We start from the raw sequence: 20,078 nt of genomic DNA, 5'->3' as shown, positions 1-20,078 counted from the left end.
CACAAAAATTTCGGTATTCAGTATGAACCGGTATACTGCCCAGCACTACGTTCAGACATACATAATCTGCTGCAAAAATTCAGCTGAAATGCCCTTACCGAAACACTGACCAGTCTATGCATGTGATATTCATAGTCCATTATCTGAGGAGGCACACACCAGTCTTTAACTTTATCATTGGTCATGCAGAGTTAACACAATATTTCTTCTAATTCTGATTTTATTCTTCCAGATCTTGGCCTCATTGATGCAGAGGACAGCGTGTTACTGCTAAACAAGCCGTGCAAAGAGAAGGTGACTGCACTGGACTGTAAAGTGTGCAGAAAGGTCTTCTACAATGCAAGCTCCCTCAGCAAACACATGGTGACCCACAGTGAAAAGCGAAATCACATCTGTAGGGTCTGCAAGAAAGCCTTCAAAAGACAGGACCATCTGTATGTACTTTGGAATAAAAAAGGAACAATTGCTAAATAGGGAGCTGCATATTTATTTCTGCTATAGCACTTTTGTTCATCTTTATAATATGTAACAGAAATGTTTTCTATAACAAATGCATTTAAGGGGTTTTCCTGGGAAAAAATTGATGTGGCCATCGATATCTGACATCCAGCACTCACGACGATCAGCTGTTTTTGCAGACAGCTGGATCTATGAGGTGAATAGGGCCAGTTGGCTCCATTTACTGAGTACCGGCTGGGTCTGGTTACTGCAGCTCAGCTGCCATTTAAAGGGGTACTCCAGTGGAAAACAATTGGTGCCAGAAACTTAAACAGATTTGTAAATTACTATTTAAAAATCTTAATCCTTCCGGTACTTATCAGCTGCTGTATGTTCCAGAGGAAGTTCTTTTCTTTTTTTTATTTTCAGTCTGACCACAGTGCTCTCTGCTGACACCTCTGTCCATGTCAGGAACTGTCCAGAGCAGGAGAGGTTTGCAATGGGGATTTTCTCCTGCTCTGGACAGTTCCTGACATGGACAGATGTGTCAGCAGAGAGCACTGTGGTAAGACAGAAAAGAAATTCAAAAATAAAAAAAACTTCCTGTGGAGCATACAGCAGCTGATAAGTACTGGAAGGATTAACATTTTTAAATAGTAGTAATTAATTTACAAATCTGTTTTAACTTTCTGGCACCAGTTGATTAAAGGGGTATTCCAGGCAAAAACATTTTTTATATATATCAACTGGCTCCGGAAAGTTAAACAGATTTGTAAATTACTTCTATTAAAAAAATCTTAATCCTTCCAATAGTTATTAGCTTCTGAAGTTTCTGTCTAACTGCTCAATGATGATGTCACGTCCCGGGAGCTGTGCATGATGGGAAAATATCCCCATAGGAGCTGCACAACTCCCGGGACTTGAGTCTTCAGAAACCAGTTAGACAGAAAACAGCAACTCAACTTCAGAAGCTAATAACTATTGGAAGGATTAAGATTTTTTAATAGAAGTAATTTACAAATCTGTTTAACTTTTCGGAGCCAGTTGATATATAAAAAAAAGTTTTGGCCTGGAATACCCCTTTAAAAATGTTATTTTTTCCAATTGAGTATCCCTTTAAGGGAACTAGAGCTGGGCTGCTCTAACCCAGCATGGCCACTAGTAAATGGAGTCAACTGCTTCTGGCCCCGTTCACAGCTTAGAGCCAAGTACGACAGCCCTGCAGAACAGCTGATCATCAGGGTGCCAGATGTCTGCTCACCACTGATCAGATATTGATGACCTATCTTATAGATAGGGTGTTGGCACCCTGTCCATCACATATTGTCCAGCTCAGTTTTGCCCAGAAGACCCCTTTAATACATTATACATTATAGGCTGATACATATACAAACATTTACGTCAGTAAATCAAATTTCTCTATCGGCTCCATTGGGGGACACAGACCTTGGGTGTATGCTGTTGGTGCTAGGAGACTTGACACTAAGGAAATCAAAAAGTCGGCTCCTCCCAGCAGAATATACCCGCCTACAGAGCCTGAGGTAATCAGTTTAAGCTTAGTGTCGCAGGAGATGGACACTAGTCTGGGGTTCTCCCCAGACTTGGTCTAACATTTTTTTATTTTTACAGAATAGGGACGTTTAGTTTTTCTTATTCCCCTTTATTTTTCTTTTTTCAGGTGGGGACTCAGGAACATAGCGTTCACTGTTTCCCCATTTGCGATTGAGGGGGCACAGACATCGTGGATGTACTGTCAACCCCCTCTCGCCAACGGCCAGCGCCTGGGGTTGTACCTTATGGGTCTGGGTCCCCCACTTTTCCCTGCTCATCTCGCTTTTCAAGCCTGGCATGATGCAGGTGACAAAAAGCTGGCTGAAGACTTCATGACTGAAGACTTCATTAGGTAAGTTCTTCAGATTAAGGTGAGTATTCCCCTTCTCCCTTTTTTTCTTTCAGGTGTCGGGGGCTTGCAACCTCTGGAGAACCCCTGTTTTGGTCCCACTCCTTTTTATTGTTTCTAGTTGGGGTCCCTATTGGGAAAGGGCTCCCTAAAGCTATTGGGGGAACTCAGGGGGTTAATATCAGTGGTGTAGGACTGTTCATTTTTATTCACTGGGCAGTCTTTATTTATTCAGCAGCCGCGACTGCCTTCTCTATGGGTTTTTTTCTTCTGTGCTATGGCCTCGTGGTGTGCAGCGCGGCCGGGGTGCAGTTTACTTTCGTTTTCACAGCGGCTTGCTGCGCCGGCACTTCGCCCGCTCCTTTTCCCCGGCACTCACATATGCTTCGGGGATTGAAGCGGGCGCCGTTATGAGCCGGCATCTTTCTTCCCCGACGGGATTCGCACCCTAGGGAGAACACGCAGCGCGGCCGGGGCGCAGTTTACTTTCATTTTTGCAGCGGCTCGCTGCGCCGGCACTTCGTTATGAGCCGGCATCTTTCTTCCCCGACGGGATTCGCGGCCTAGGGAGAGCGCGAATCTCTTCAGCCAATCAGAGCTGTGCGGGGGACAGGAGGCCAATCAGAGGCGCTCCAGTCTAACCCGGCCCCTCTCTTCTGATTGGTCCTGCTGTCCCTGCTTTTCTCACAGCAGCTGCCTGGTGGGGGACATGGATGCTGGTGAGATTACCCTATTTTTTCCACATCCGAGACCAGAACTGTCCCTCGCTCTAAGCAGGTACCTGGGGCCCTGGTCACCTACTATATTTGTAAGGGCTGCAACGCAAAATGCCTGGGTCTGCTGAACCTACTTGTTCCGTCTGCACCACTGCATCCCCTGACCCTCCTGGTATTCCTATTCAAGATTCTCCCCCAGACCCAGATGGCTCTGCTGCCCCTCCATTGTGGGTGTCTTCCCTCTCTCAGTCTATTTCTGACTTGGCGCAGGTCTCCCGTTCCGTGGTGACTGCCTCCTTACACCGTTCCCCAATAGAGCCTCGCTCTCCCTCACCCTATTTTAAACGCTCTCACAAGCGTAATAGGGGCCATTCCTCTGACTCCTCTCCGGAGTCTTTGTACAGACGTAGGCATGGGCATCGTCCCTCTGCTACGTCTTCCAGAGGACTACTGCAATGATGGCTTCCAGCCCATGTGTGATATTCTGCAGCCGGAACTTTCAGATCGCAGCTCAGGTTCTGCTACCACTATGTTCAGTGATAATTTGGGCAGGATAGAAGAGAGCCTCCCAAGTGCTGATATGATGTCATCTGTTAATAACAAATGGGATGCAGGTTAGTTGAAAGAATTAATTATTAAAGGGGTATTCCAGGAAAAAACTTTTTTATATATATCAACTCTCAGTCTATTTCTGACTTGGCGCAGGTCTCCCGTTCCGTGGTGACTGCCTCCTTACACCGTTCCCCAATAGAGCCTCACTCTCCCTCACCCTATTTTAAACGCTCTCACAAGCGTAATAGGGGCCATTCCTCTGACTCCTCTCCGGAGTCTTTGTACAGACGTAGGCATGGGCATCGTCCCTCTGCTACGTCTTCCAACAAGTGTCTTTCTTCCAAAAGATGCTCCCAGAGTCGCCGTTCTGAGTCTCCAGAACGGCACGCCAGGTCAGTGTCTCCCTCTTCTAAGGCTGCCTCCACCCGTTCCCACTCCCCTGGTGAACTAGTTGATGAGGCTGCTTCTGTTTCAAGATTCAGAAGACCACGCAGACATGACCGATACGGTGGACTCATTGGTTTCGGCCATAAGAGACACCTTTCACCTAGAGGACCCAGGAACTTTGGACGCTGTCCCAGAAGTTTCCTTTCATCGTGCCCGTCCGGCACACAAGATGTTCAGCTCCCATGCTGAATTTGAAGCCTTGCTAGAGTCTGCCTGGAGGCACCCTGACAAAAGGTTTCAAGAAACAAAGAAGGTTCAAGCGTGTTATCCCTTTGCTAAGGACCTCATTGCCCGGTGGTCCTCACCTCCTACGGTGGACCCACCAGTCTCCCGTCTATCTAAGACTATTGCCCTACCTTTGCCCGATGCTGCATATTTTATGGATCCAGCGGACAAAAAGGGGAGACCTTGGTTAAATTTGCCTTTGAGGCTGCGGGTTCATCTCTTCTCCCTGCCTTTGCCTCTGCCTGGGTTTCCAGGGCCCTTACGATCTGGGTTTCCCGACTCCGCCAGGGCAATTCTTCTGGAGCTTCCTGGGAAGAACTGGCCGGCTTAATTCTCCTGCTTTCTAAAGCGGGAGATTTTCTATGTTCTGCTTCCATGCAGTCGGTCCGCTGTGCTGCTTTTGCCACGGGTAACCTTGTGGCTCTCTGTAGATCCGCATGGCTCAAATCCTGGGATGCGGACGCAGCCTCTAAGAAGTCTCTCACTGAGCTTCCTTTTACTGGTTCTCGGCTTTTTAGTAAGCGCCTAGACGAGATCATCTCTGAAGCCATGGGAGGGAAGAGTTCCTTATTACCTCAAAATAAGGCCTGTAGAACTACCTCCCACTGTAAATCTACCTCCTTTCGTTCCTTTCGGACCTTCGGGGTCACGAAGGGGACCAGGCAGGCGCCTTCTCAGGACAAAAAGGCTCCCTTCTTCCAGACTCGCACATCCTGGAATTCGGATAACCGTTCGGGCTGCTTTGCGCCCAAGGCGGGTACCCGCAAACCCACCTCCACCTGAAGGGACGCCCCCATCCATGGATTTTTCTGAGGTGGGAGGTCGTCTGTTACTCTTCCGGGACGTCTGGACTATGCACGTGCAGGACTCCTGGGTCAGGGATGTGGTTTCCAACGGTTACCGGATCGAGTTTGCCTCTCTTCCAAAGGATCGCTTTTTTCCTTTCCCGAGCTCCGCGATCTCCCTCTCTGGCTTAGGCCTTCCGGGGTGCGCTTCAGTCCCTCCTCATTCAGGGGGTCATTGTTCCGGTTCCTCCCAGGGAACGCTTTTGGGGTTTTTATTCCAACCTCTTTGTAGTTCCCAAGAAAAGGGGGTCCAATACGCCCCATCTTGGATCTAAAGCTCCTCAACCGGCATCTCCTCTTGCACCACTTCCGCATGGAGTCTCTCCATTCGGTTGTGGCGACCATGGATCAGCGGGAGTTTCTTTCCTCAGAGGACATCAGGGACGCCTACCTCCATGTTCCGAATTTTCCGGGACATCAGCGGTTCCTCCGCTTTGCAGTCCCGGAGGGACATTTTCAGTTTGTGGCTCTCCCCTTCGGCCTAGCCACAGCTCCGAGGGTGTTCACCAAGGTCCTTGCGCCGGTGATCGGTCTGCTATGGACAAGGGGGGTCTCAGTGATCCCTTACTTGGACGACCTTCTGATCAAGGCTCCGTCGAAGGACCAGAATCTAGAGAGTCTCACCCTCACTCTTCAGGCCCTGTCTCGCTTCGGTTAGTTGGTCAATCGGGTCAAGTCCAACCTATCCCCCACTCAGTCCCTTGTTTTTCTAGGACTTCGATTCGACACCTGATCCGCCCGGGTTCACCTTCCGCCGGACAAGCGTTTCACCCTTCTGTCGGGGGTTCGTATACTCAGGAACCCCTCCCCAGTATCCATTCGGTTTTGTATGGAAGTCCTGGGTCGGATGGTGGCGGCCATGGAGGCCATTCCCTTCGCTCAATTTCATTTTCGACTCCTTCAACTTGCAATTCTATCCCGGTGGGACAGGTCCCCATTGTCCCTTGATCGCAAGATCGTACTTCCTCGGTCATCTCGTCGCTCCCTTCTGTGGTGGCTCTGGCAGCGGATGCACTGGTAATTCCTTGGCCGGGGTTCGCCCTACCTTATCTGTTCCCTCCTCTTCCTCGCCCTTCCCAGGGTCCTGAGGAAGCTCAAAGCGGAGGGCATTCCCGCCATTCTCGTGGCTCCAGATTGGCCTCGGAGGGCGTGGTACGCCAATGTCGTCCGGCTCCTGGACAACATTCTGCTGCGCCTTTCGCTTCGTCCAGACCATCTCTCTCAGTGTCCCCTGGGCCACCCCAAATTACCGTCTCTGCATTTGACGGCGTGGCGGTTGAGACCGCTGTACTAAGGGCCCGTGGCTTCTCAACACAGGTGATTCGCACCATGCTCAAGGCATGCAAGCCTTCTTTAAAGGGTCAAGTGTCTGCCCTTTCCATTCTTTTCCAACGCCCTCTGGCATCTGGTTCTCATGTTTCCTTCAAGGAGTGGCCTACGCAGTTCCTCCTTACAGGTCTCCTACTCCTCCTTGGGATCTTAATTTGGTCCTTGGCGCACTGCAGGGCGCGCCCTTTGAACCCCTCAGGGAGGTTTCCCTTTGTTTCCTTTCCTGGAAGGTGGCGTTCCTTATGGCAATTACCTCCATCAGACGGGTATTGGAGTTGGCGGCTCTTTCTTGCCGCTCTCCCTTTCTAATTGTCCATCAGGACAAAGTTGTTTTTTGTCCGGTTCCTTCTTTTTTACCTAAGGTGGTTTCTGCTTTCCACCTTAATGAGGATATCGTCCTCCCGTCCTTTTGTCCACCTCCATCTCATTCTGGGGAGCGTTTGCTTCATAAACTTGATGTGATACGGGCTGTGCGTACCTACCTCTCTGTTACGTCTCCCTTTCGTCAATGTGATTCCTTTTTTGTTCTTACGGACGGTCACCGTAAGGGTTTACCTGCTTCCAAGGCAACCATTTCGCGGTGGATCAAGTCTGCCATTTCAGAGGCTTACCGTTGCAGGGGGAAGACTCCTCCTTTCAGGGTTTCAGCTGACTCGACGCGTTCTGTCGGAGCTTCCTGGGCTCTCCATAACGGGGCTTCAGCCTCTCAAGTCTGTAAGGCGGCTACCTGGTCGTCCTTGCACACTTTTACTAAATTCTACCAGGTTCATACCTTTGCATCCGCGGATGCTAGTCTGGGCCGTAAGGTGTTGCAGGTGGCGGTGGCCCCGCCTGCCCCTTGATTGTTTCTGTGCCCACCCTAGGGACGGCTTTGGTACGTCCCAAGGTCTGTGTCCCCCAATGGAGCCGATAGAGAAAAAGGGATTTTTGTCTTACCGTAAAATCTTTTTCTCAGAGGATCCATTGGGGGACACAGCTCCCTCCCTTTCTTTGGTGTTCCGGTTTTGGTTACCTGTCCGAGGGTGTGTTCAGTTAATTTTTTGTTCTGGTTTTCTGCCTCAAGGTCCTCTCCTACTGCTTGGGGACTAAACTGATTACCTCAGGCTCTGTAGGCGGGTATATCCTGCTGGGAGGAGACGACTTTTTGATTTCCTTAGTGTCAAGTCTCCTAGCAACAACAGCATACACCCAAGGTCTGTGTCCCCCAATGGATCCTCTGAGAAAAAGATTAAAACGGTAAGACAAAAATCCCTTTATTAAGGCTTTTGGAAAGCAGAGAAATAATAAGCCAATACCATAACTGGATGTGATGCCAAGCAGTTCCCTTTGTATTGTTCTATCTTAGTATCTATCAATAATCTAAAGTGCAAAGGAGTCTCTTGACTGGCCTCACAGATAACTGGGGAAATAGGGATTGGGCATGTTAAATTTTGAAATGTTCCAGATTCCTCTGAACCTTCTGCCAGAAATGTATGCAACTTATTTATGATTGATTATTTATTTAGTTTTAGATGTATTTCATTTAGATTCAATCTTATAAAAGTTTAAACTCATTGCCAGTTTTAGAGCATTATGGGAAATTACTGGAAGCTCAGATAAAGTTTATCCTTGAAGGGAATTATCTATGTAGTAGGGATCGACAGATATCGATTTTTTAGGGCAGATACCGATAATCTGCGACCTTTCAGGCCGATAGCCAATAACTTATACCGATATTCCGGAATAAGTCATCAGCTATTCCCCCCCCCCGGCCCCGTAGATCAATGATTTAAAGCGGGCGCTTTAAATCAATGAACTGCAGCGGCTTTTGCGGGGCCAGAGACAGCCGCCACCCGCTTCTCTCCCCCTGCCTGTCCTGGGGTCCTCCCTAGTCCAACCACCACCGCTGCCCCATTGCTTCCCCCATCCCCGGTTTTAGAATTACCTGTTCCCGGGGTCCGAGCTACTTCTGGCTCCGGCGTCGTCCTGAGCTGTCACTGTGCGCACTGACGGTGACGTCGCGTTGAGGACGTAACTCGTCATTGCGCTGCACAGCACGCAGGACGTCGCAGGAGCCAGAAGTAGCGCGGACCCCGGGAACAGGTAATTATAAAACCGGGGATGGGGGAGGCAATGAGGCGGCGGTGGTCTCTGGACAGGGGGCGGGGCATTATCGGCATATCGGCAAGGTAATTGCCGATACTGATAATGTCCAAAATCGTGAATATCGGCCAAATCGATAATCGGTTGATCCCTACTATGTAGGATGATATAAAGCATCATCTTTGCAGTTGTGCCAGGTGCTATCATTTTACTTACTGTGAATTATTTTGCTTGCCTTTAGGATGGGACACATGTTAACACATTTGAAGGTAAAGCCATTCGTGTGCACAGAGTCTGGATGTAACAAGAGTTACTGTGATTTCCGCTCATTGAGGAGACACTTTGATGTTCACCATGGACTGTTGATCAAACAGCAGCAAGAACCAGCTACAAAGCCTTGTTTAATACCAACCAAGGTGCTAGAGACTGAATCTCTCCCACCAGTCCTCACCAACAATGAGATCATGAGATGCCCGGTAAACCAGTTTATACAGCAGAAGGTCACATCAGATATGGTGGTCTTACAAGATCCCATGGTCAACAATGTTTCCCAGATGATGACCTTCCCCAGTATGTCAAATGACGAATTTGCCAGTATGACTACTTGTGCCTCGATTCATTCATCTAGCAAAGTATCTGTGGATCCAGACAATGTCAGATGCTCAAATCCTTCCGCAGATAACACTCTGTGGGACCTTCTTCTGAAAAGTCAAAAAATCAAGTCTGTGCAGGATCAGCCAAATAGTTACTCACCTTGGGCCTTTGATGAAGCTTCAGTAAATAGAGAATATATAGAGAACTCTGCAGGATATCTAAACAGCCTGGATTACAGGCATATGGCTCCTCCGGCAAGCTCTGGACATGAGGCAATGAGGGTGCAGTATTTATTTACATGTGAAACAGACTTTACAAGACTTACTATTCAGCCCAGTCAAAATTCGGAATTCCAGGTCCAAAACGCAGCAAACTTTATTCCGACAAATTCTCAGCCTGAGATATCTCAAACTGCACCACTAAGTCTTCCCAGAATGTCCATACCTCAATATATTCCAGAAACAAATGGCACAAGAGGCTCAGGTGACCGTCAGATAGACCCTCAGGTAGCGCCAACTTTATCCAGTATCATTGGTGTTACAGAAAACAGGACCAGTGAAAGCCAGACTGGTCCGGAAAAAGTGACTGGACAAGAGAATCGACAGCTATCAAGCAACAACAGTGAAACATGGCCGAAGCCTGGGAGATTTCATTGCAAGTCCGCCATCAACAAGGAAAAGCTGTGGTTCAATTTGTCTAGTATAGTGTCCCCAAGTCAGGCGGCTCTGGAGTCTTTTATGGAGTCAAATAAATTCCAGGGTACTGAAAGAATGTACAGACTTTCTATAAGCAACCAGGGGGTAAGTGGAAATTTTTTTTGCAGAATTTCAGATAGGGGTTGTTCTGAGGCAGTGTTTCCCAACCAGGGTGCCTCCAGCTGTTGCAAAACTACAACTCCCAGCATGCCCAGACAGCCTTTGGATACAGTGTTTCCCAACCAGGGTGCCTCCAGCTGTTGCAAAACTACAACTCCCAGCATGCACGGACAGCCTTCGGGCTGGAGGCAACAGCTGGAGGCACCCTGGTTGGGAAACACTGTTCTGAGGGCTTAGGGTAAACACACACTACAGACACTAGACTGATTTGCAGATTACAGAGCAAAGTAAATGTGACTTTTGAAATATAATCTACACACAGCGGAAATGTTTGTGACCGACCTTACAATTGACCTGTGGTGTGGATTTAAAATCTGCAACAAAATCCATTCAGATTTTTGTTAACATCATATATCAGAAAAAATTAATGGGAAGAAAAAAAAAGCCCATAAAAATGGTATGGATAAAAACTAAAGATTGCGGCACAAATAATGAGCCCTCGAACATCTCCATGTACGGAAAAATAAAAACGTTATAGGGGTCACAATTGTGCAACTTTAACCCCTTAACGACGCAGGACGTATATTTACGTCCTGCGCCGGCTCCCGCGATATGAAGCGGGATCGTGCCGCGATCCCGCATCATATCGCGTTGGTCCCGGCGCTAATCAACGGCCGGGACCCGCGGCTAATACCACACATCGCCGATCGCGGCGATGTGCGGTATTAACACTTTAGAAGCGGCGGTCAAAGCTGACCGCCGCTTCGAAAGTGACCCGGCTGCTCAGTCGGGCTGTTCGGGACCGCCGCAGTGAAATTGCGGCGTCCCGTACAGCTGACAAGACACCGGGAGGGCCCCTACCTGCCTCCTCTGTGTCCGATCGGCGAATGACTGCTCCGTGCCTGAGATCCAGGCAGGAGCAGTCAAGCGCCGATAACACTGATCACAGGCGTGTTAATACATGCCAGGGATCAGCATAGGAGATCAGTGTGTGCAGTGTTATAGGTCCCTATGGGAGCTATAACACTGCAAAAAAAATGTAAAAAAAAAGTGTTAATAAAGGTCATTTAACCCCTTCCCTAATAAAAGTTTGAATCACCCCCCTTTTCCCATAAAAAAAATAAAACAGTGTAAAAAAATAAATAAATAAACATATGTGGTATCGCCGCGTGCGTAAATGTCCGAACTATAAAAGTATATCATTAATTAAACCGCACGGTCAATGGCGTACGCGCAAAAAACTTCCAACGTCCAAAAAAGCGTATTTTGGTCACTTTTTATACCATTAAAAAATGAATAAAAAGTGATCAAAAAGTCCGATCAAAACAAAAATCATACCGATAAAAACTTCAGATCACGGCGCAAAAAATTAGTCCTCATACCGCCCCTTTACGTGGAAAAATAAAAAAGTTATAGGGGTCAGAAGATGACATTTTTAAACGTATGAATTTTCCTGCATGTAGTTATGATTTTTTCCAGAAGTGCGACAACATCAAACCTATATAAGTAGGGGATCATTTTAACCGTATGGACCTACAGAATAATAAGGTGTAATTTTTACCGAAATATGCACTGCGTAGAAACGGAAGCCCCCAAAAGTTACAAAATGGCGTTTTTTCTTCGATTTTGTCGCACAATGATTTTTTTTTCCGTTTCGCCGTGCATTTTTGGGTAAAATGACTAATGTCACTGCAAAGTAGAATTTGTGATGCAAAAAATAAGCCATAATATTGATTTTTAGGTGGAAAATTGAAAGGGTTATGATTTTTAAAAGGTAAGGAGGAAAAAACGAAAGTGCAAAAACGGAAAAACCCTGAGTCCTTAAGGGGTTACAGGGGCTATCCAGGAAAAAACTTTATATATGAAGTTGAGTTGTTCTTTTCTGTCTAAGTGCTCTTTGATGACACCTGTCTCGGGAACTGTCCAGAGTAGAAGCAAATCCCCATAGCAAACCTCTTATACTCTGTGCTGTTCCCGAAACAAGCAGAGATGTCAGCAGAGAGCACTGTTGCCAGACAGAAGAGAACAACTCAACTTCAGCAGCTGATAATTATTGGAAGGATTAAGATTTTTTAATAGAAGTCATTTACAAATCTGTTTTTATTAGAAAAAGGTTTAAAATATGCCCCAACCAAGGAAATGAGCAAATTCGACATATATATAGGCATTGAAAAATTCATCAGAAATCTGAGCCTCGAAAAATACTTCCTGAAAAAACCATTGGAAAGGAGAGACCCCCCCCCCAGCAGAGCATTATGTACACACGAATTTAAAGAAGAGGTTAACATTTTACCCAACACAAGAGGTTGAAGGTGAGATCAACGCCTTCAGACATTGTGTGGAGAAGGAGATACGCCACCTAAAACCTTTGAAGCAAAGAAACAACAATCTAACAAAAAAGGAGATTCTGGCAATAAAAGAATTGCAAGAGCACAACAACATCACCATCAGACCAGCGGACAAGGGAGGGGCCATTGTCATTTTAGACACGGAAAAGTACGTAGAAGAATGCAATAGACAATTGAAAGATTCAGACACATACAAACCTCTATCGGAAGATCCCACTACACAATAAATGAAAGAATTACAATCCTTATGTGAAGCAGCCCTACAAGAAATTTTTTTAAACAAAACCGAATTTGATTTTATACTAGGGACAGAGAAAAGGACTCCGGTTTTTTATTGCCTCCCCAAAGTCCATAAGCATCCAACAGACCATCCTGGACGTCCAATTGTCTTAGGCATACAATCCATCACGTCCAACCTATCAAAATATGTGGACCATTTTTTACAGCCATACGTAAAAAGAATACCATCATACCTACGGGATACCACAGACACCATTAAAATTTTGGAAGAACTGGAATGGCAAGAACATTGGAATATTGGAACCTTATATGTCAGCTCACTTTACACTTGCATAAATCATGAGCTAGGAATAGAAGCCTCACACTGTTTATTAACCCAAGCTGAAGAACTGTTTCCCACCCAAATAGGTTTTTTAACAGAGAGTATTAAGTATATTTTAACACACAACTATTTTTTTTTTAATAAACAATTTTATTGTCAAAAAGTTGGCACGGCCATGGGGACCAGATTTGCGCCAAGTTATGCAAACCTCTTCATGGGTTTTTATGGAACATCATGCCATTAGTCCGAAGCTTGGCGCAGATCTGGTCCTATGGCGCCGCTATATAGACAACATTTTACTAATCTGGAGAGGCTCAAGACCCCAGCTGGACGAATTTTTTGATTCTCTCAACATCAACAATTTTAATCTTCTTTTTACCCCACAAATTAGTACAGAACAGGTTGAATTTTTAGATCTTATCATCACTATTAACAATGGTCATTTAAAATGTCAAACATACACAAAACCGACCGCCAGAAATTCATACATCCTCTTCAACAGCTGTCACCTACCTCGATGGCTCCAGGGTGTACCTCAGGGACAGTTCAGGCACCTAAAGAGAAACTGTACTAAAGAAGAAGACTTGGAAAAGGAAGCAAAATTATTAACAGAAGAATTTATGAAAAAAGAATACCCAAAAAAACTATTGACAGATGCATTAGACAAAATCAGGAAACAAGAAAGAAAGGACTATGTTATAAAAAAAAAAAAAAAAAAGTCTACAACTATGGAACAGAACCTAAAAATGATCCTACCTTTCAACAACCAGCATAAACAGATTGAAAATATTATAAAAAGACATTGGGAATTGCTACAAGACAAATCCTTAAATCCATTTTTAACAGACAAACCTAAAATTATCTACACAAAAGCACCAAACTTGGGATTACAAATAGCTCCAACCACAAAACAACCAGAGGTGGATGAAACCCAAAAAACAAAAGAAACATGGCTGAAACTCAAAGGTTTTTTCTGCTGTGGAAAATGTACAAATTGTAGGCTCACTGATTTTCCCCCAAAAAACTGAGAAAATAGTGTCCAAATCAAATGGTTCAGAACACAGAATAACCGAGTTCCTTACCTGTGACAGTGTCTGTAATTTACACAATTACATGCCCATGTGGATTACAATACGTGGGACGCACAAAAAGAAGCCTCAAGAAGAGAATACAAGAACATGTCCACAATATTAAAATAGGCTTCGACAAACATTCATTATCAGCACACTTTCGAGACAAACACAATAGGAATCCATCAGGACTCACCTTCGCGGCCATAAAAAAAGTGAAACATGATTGGAGAGGAGGCGACCACATCAAAAAAATGTCCAGACAAGAAAGTAAACTGATTTATGATCTACAAACAGTGACACCTTTTGGTCTAAATGCAGACCTAGAAATTTTTGGATTTCTACAATATCCATGTGTTCCACACCAATTCACTATCAATATTATTATTTTTATATTCTCATGTACATATATTACATCTTAAATATGTTTATATACCTACTTTTATTTATTTTATATTTTTTATATTCTATATATTTTTTATATTCATGTTTCCATGCACATATGTGAATATACAATATACAGTATATATATGTATATATATATATATATATATATATATATATATATATATATATACATTTTTACTCTATATATCTTCTCTATACTACAGCTATACTCCCCCACACATAACTTATCTATTTTCATACTTATCGTCTACACATCCCCCACAGAGAAAATAATATCCTACTATACTGGAATTATCAAACAAAAGTTACACCCACACAAGACTATCAAAAATACCCATCTACATATGTATTTATGCTTCTAAATTTATTACATTTATTATATTTATTTTGATTATGTCTGCTCAGATCATAATACACGATTGAATACAATTCATTATATATTATCAATATTCCCAAAAACCAACAGAACATCCACATGTACACTTTTACTATACCTCCTCATGTAACATACATTATTCTTATCTCACCTTTTATTTTTATTTTTTTGTGTATGTTTACTTCCTATTCTCTTTGCCTACTATTTCCCACCATTTCTCTATCCTGAGCCTGGATCCATGCCGGTTTTTCCAAAATTGGATCCGCCTCCCTGTTTTTTCTGTTTCCCTGTTTCCCTCCAAAATTGTACTTGGACTGTATTTAAGGCCCATCATGGCAGCAGATCATTAGACTACTGAGGATGGACCTAGCAGGTCCGAAACACGTCTAGTCCTAGCATACCAAGCCAAGCACTATTACTCTCAAGCACTGCAACAACTAATCTAACCCTGAGGCTAAGCACAGACCAAGGAAATCATCCTAGCATGCCCGGGACCACACACGCGCCCATCACCACCAGCTCCGGTCACCGCTGGCCTGTACAGCATAATTTCTTCACCTGCAGAGGACGGACACCGCAGAAGCTACAGGAAGCACCGGGTGAGCGGTACATAATACCTGACATCTTCTCCCCCTTAACTTTGTTTCACTTTACAATTGATTGTTTCTTTCACCTTTGCATTAGAGACACTGCATAAGTACGGTCGCAGTACCGTGGATAACTTACTAACTTCTTTTCGGTCGCAGCACCGATGCTGTGCATTGGCCAATTGGGTACATGGTCCAGTGGGACATACTGGACAATATACGTGAATATTAACATCAGTTACTTGAGAAGCAGAGCTTCTGTCCAGTGCTTTGAACTATTGACTTTATGGCTATTGAATACTGACTCTATGGTATAATTATTTGACTTGGTATTATCAGTGTAGTACTATATATATTAATTTGTTTTTTATTGATTATTATTATTTTTTATTGTGTATTGGAAAACATAAGTGCTAGGGCCCAGCACTTTTTTCCATATATTGTATGTCATTTTATAACAAATAAATTGTTTAAGCATCCAAGTACAAACCATTCCACTTTTCCTTCTTTCTCTCTCCTTTTTTCTCTTTGTCCTCTTCACATTCACCCATCACACCTAACCTCTATCACAGCTACACTAACATACACTCCTCAGCCACACACACATCATACACACATCATACACACACACTCACACACACACTGTCATACATTTTCAACGCATCTCATACACCGCCATACACTCTAGTACATTCATTACCATACATATCACATTCACAATATATAACACTCATAACACCATAACCATCATCCCATATATACAGACACACTGACAACACCCTACCACTCCACCACCCAATCTCACCAGGACATCACTATAGTATTCCCCATAGACCTAGAGAACCAGTCACCTTTTTTCCTTTCATTTACAAATCTGTGTAACTTTCTGGAGCCAGTTGATTTATAAAAAGACGTTTTTTCCTGGAATAACCCTTTAAGCATGCCTTTTTTTTTTTTTTTTTTTTTTTTACAAAATTGGGTATCGTCGTAATCCCATATTCACCTACAAAATAAAGATAACATGTCAGCTTTACCGAAAAGTTCACTGCATAAAAATGAAACCCGCCAAAAGTTTGTTAGATTTTGTGGTAAAATTTGTGATTTTATTAGGACAAGTACAACTAATCCTGCATAAAACAAGCTCTCATATGGCCCTGTAGATAGAAAAATTACAGAAGGCGAGAAGGAAAACAAAAATGCAAAAATAAAATTGTCCCAGTCATTAAAGGAGAAGTCCCATGTAGGAATATTTATCCCCTACCCAAGGAATTGGGGATAAGAGTCTGATCGTGGGGATTCTGACCTCTAGAACCCCCCGCAATCTCCTGAACTGTGTTTGATTGCTATGGACAATTCCCCCCCAAAGTATATAAGAAAATTGCTATACTTTTTTCTATACTGTCAATTAGCTTTTCTCTATCGGCTCCATTGGGGGACACAGACCGTGGGTGTATGCTGCTGTCTCTAGGAGGTGTGACACTCTGGCAACAAAGAAGTCGGCTCCTCCCAGTATGATATACCCGCCTCCAGGCCCTGAGCTAATCAGTTTTAAAGGGTACCTATCATCAAAAAAACTTTTGATATATTATAGATTAATGTATGCAGAATAACTTTACAATTGCATGTTATTAAAAAAATATGCTTCTTTCTATTTAATTTTCCACTTTGAATTAATGACCACTAAGGGTCTCCCTACCAGTCCTGGCAGCAAGCATTTCAGACTCATGCTGGAGTCCTAAACACTACGAGCTGCCAGTCTGCTTTGTTCACAAAGGAGAACACTCAGAGCTGCCAGCCTGCTTTGTTCACAGCCTGTTTGGCTGTGAACAAAGCAGGCTGGCAGCTCTGAGTGTTTAGGACTCCAGCATGAGTCAGAAATGCTTGCTGACAGGACTGATCGGGAAAAATACAATAGAAAGAAGCATATTTTTCATTAACATGCTATTGGAAAGTTATTCAACATTCATTAATCTAAAATATATCAAAAGTTTATTTGATGAGAGGTACCCTTTAAGCTTAGTGTCTATGGAGGTGGACATGGTCTGGAGTTCTCTCCAGACCAGGTCTTATGTTTTTTTTATTTTCCTAGATTTAGGGATGTGTTAGATTTTTTATTCCATTTTCTTTCCTGTTTTAAGGTGGGGACTCAGGAACTGCGGCTCACTGTTTCCCCATTGTGAGTAAGGGGGCACAGACATTGCGTATATGCGCTGTTCACCCCCTCTCGCCAACGGTCAGCACCTGGGTTTGTACCTCATGGGTCCGGGTCACCCTATCTCCCTGCTCGCCTCGCTCGCACATGGTAGCCCGGCATGATGCAGGTGATAAAAGCTGGCTGAAGACTTCATAGGAAGACTTCATGAGGTAAGTTCTTCTGACTGAGGTGAGTATATTTCCCTTTCTCCTTAGGTGCAGATTTGCAACATCTGGCGACCCTCAGTTTTTGGCCCACTTTTCTCATGGGTCTAATGGGGCTGGCCTGGACAGGGGGTCCTTTATTACTGGGGTGAGCAGCAGTTTGGATGGGGCACAACTTTCTACACTTTATTCATATATATGTGTGTGTGTGGAACAACTGTGTGTGTGTTTTACATTGAAGCGACTGACAGCTGCGGCGTTCTTCTATGCGGACGCTCTGAGCGCCGGCTTACTTTCACTTTCAGCAGCGGCTGCTGCCGGCAGCGTCTAGTCCGCTCAATTCCCCGCGAGCGCACATGCATTCGCATGTGCGCTCGGGGCAAGGAGCGGGCGCCATTACGGACTTCTTGTTAATACTTTGGCGGCCCGGTGTGCTTTAGCTCCGCCCACCCAGGGCTGCCGAAGCTTCTCTGGGCGCGAACTGTCCACCAATCAGCGCTGTGCGTGCGATTATGGTGGCAGGGGCCAATCAGCGGTGCCCCCTGCTCCTAACACGCCCCTCCCTTGCTATTGGCCGGCATTTCTCCTCTCTGACAGCCTGGAGACCACCACGGGTTCGAGTCCCGGGGTGGGACTAAGTGTTACAGCGTTGCGGTTTAATTTTTAAAATAGGTCCATTGTGGTCTATGGGGATCTCAAGGCATGTGAAACAGTAAGATAAGCAACACAGTGAAATGGCACACAGTCTTGGGTGAGAGAGGCCCAAAACGGCCTCCCTCTAAACAGTTAACTGGAGTGTTAGCCACTCCTTTAATCTGTTAATACTGTAACTCTAAACTGTCTGGTTCTGCTGGACCACTTGTTCTGCCTGCTCCACTGCTCCCCCAGACCCCCCTGCTACTCTACCCCGGTTGTTCTTCCAGACCCGGTGGGTTCGGTCGCCCCTTCCAGCCTGGGTTCCCTCCCTCTCCCAGTCTATATCTGACTTGGCTCAGGTCTCCCGTTATGTGGTGACTGCCTTGGAGAGGCCCTCCCTACACCGGCACTCCGGAGGGTCCCGCTCTCCCCCTATTCTGAAGCTCTCGCAGCATCATAGGGGTGTGTCATCTGACTCATCCCCCGAGTCTTCTGGCAGGCACGGGCCCTCCCCTCGCAGGCATCGTCCAGTTACTCCGACCTGTAGCAAGCATCGCTCCTCTAGAGAATGCTCCCAGGGTTGCCGCTCTGGCTCTCCAGACCCACGTACCAGGTCCGTCTCTCTCTCTCTTCCAGGGCCGCCTCACACGTTCCCATTCACCTGGAGAACTTGTGGAAGATGTTTCTGATTCTGCCTCTGACTCAGAGGACCGCACGGATGTGCCTAATGTGGTGTACTCATTGGTTGCGGCCATAAGAGACACCTTCCAGCTAAAGGACCCAGGAACTTCGGACGTGGTCCAGAAGTTTCCTTTCATCGTGCCCGACTTCTTCCAGGGCTGCCTCACCTCATTCCCATTCACCTGGAGAACTTGTGGATGAGGTTTCTGATTCGGCCTCCGACTCAGAGGACCGCACGGATGTGCCTGATGTGGTGTACTCAGGGGTTGCGGCCATAAGAGACACCTTCCATCTAAAGGACCGAGGAACATCGAACGTGGCTCCAGAAGTCTCCTTTCTTTGTGCCCGATCGGCACTCAAGACTTTCAGCTCTCACGCTGAATTTTACGCCCTGCGGGTATCCGCCTGTAGTCACCCTGACAAGAAGTTTCAGGAAACGAAGAAGGTTCAAGCGCGGTATTCCTTTGCCAAGGACCTCATTGCTCGGTGGACCTCCTCTCCAACTGTGGATCCGCCGGTCTCCCGTCTCTCTAAGGTGCCTACCCGGCCGTTGGCTGATGCGGCTGCCTTCAAGAATCCAGCAGACATGAAGGTGGATACTTTGGCAATCTCTGCCCTTGAGGCAGCAGGTTCTTCCTGCTTTGATTTCTGCCTGGTTGTCAAAGGCCCTTTTAGTATGGTCTTCCAACTCCTCCAGGGTAGTCTTCAAGATCCCTCCGGAGGATTTATTTAATATAGCTCTCCGATGATCCACAGCCGGAGATTTTTCTGTGTTCTGCTTCCATGTGCAGCCACTGTGCTGCCTTTACCAGAAGCTACCTGGTAGCCACCGTCCCTTCATGTGGCTTTAAGCCTGGAATGCTGATGCCACCTTCAGGAAGTGAGGCGGCGGGCGGAAAAAGAGTTCTTTATTACCTCTGGTAAGACTCACAGAACCGCTTTCCGTTGTAAGTCCCCCTTCCGGTTCTGCGGACCTTTGGTACCAACAAAGGGTCCAGCCAGGCACCTTTATGGGAATAGGGCTCCTCTTTCCGATCCCATTCCTCCCGGAGGTCGGCTAACCGTTCTGGCCATTTTGCGGCCCCATCAGGCACCCGTAGGCCTTCCTC

The 20,078-nt window shown here is 45.7% G+C and overlaps 1 protein-coding gene across 7 annotated transcripts in view; it reads left to right on the top strand.

Moving 5' to 3' along the window:
• The window catches only part of ZNF541 (zinc finger protein 541), a 110,606-nt gene that overhangs the window by 49,452 nt on the left and 41,076 nt on the right, over positions 1–20,078 (top strand). For 6 of the 7 annotated variants that reach the window (XR_008847879.1, XM_056539939.1, XM_056539938.1 and 3 more), the window contains 2 exons: positions 233–434; positions 8,776–9,928. Coding sequence is in view for 6 of the 7 variants with exons in the window: in XM_056539939.1 (XP_056395914.1) it covers positions 233–434; positions 8,776–9,928 (1,355 nt within the window). In the remaining variant the exon portion in view is untranslated. The remainder of the gene's footprint in view (positions 1–232; positions 435–8,775; positions 9,929–20,078) is intronic. The other variant, XM_056539941.1, reaches the window with a different exon arrangement.

Source organism: Hyla sarda, chromosome 9 (genome assembly GCF_029499605.1).
Source record: "Hyla sarda isolate aHylSar1 chromosome 9, aHylSar1.hap1, whole genome shotgun sequence".
NCBI lineage: Eukaryota > Metazoa > Chordata > Amphibia > Anura > Hylidae > Hyla > Hyla sarda.
The sequence above is the reverse complement of the archived record's forward strand: the minus strand, read 5'-3'. Positions and strand labels throughout refer to the sequence as shown.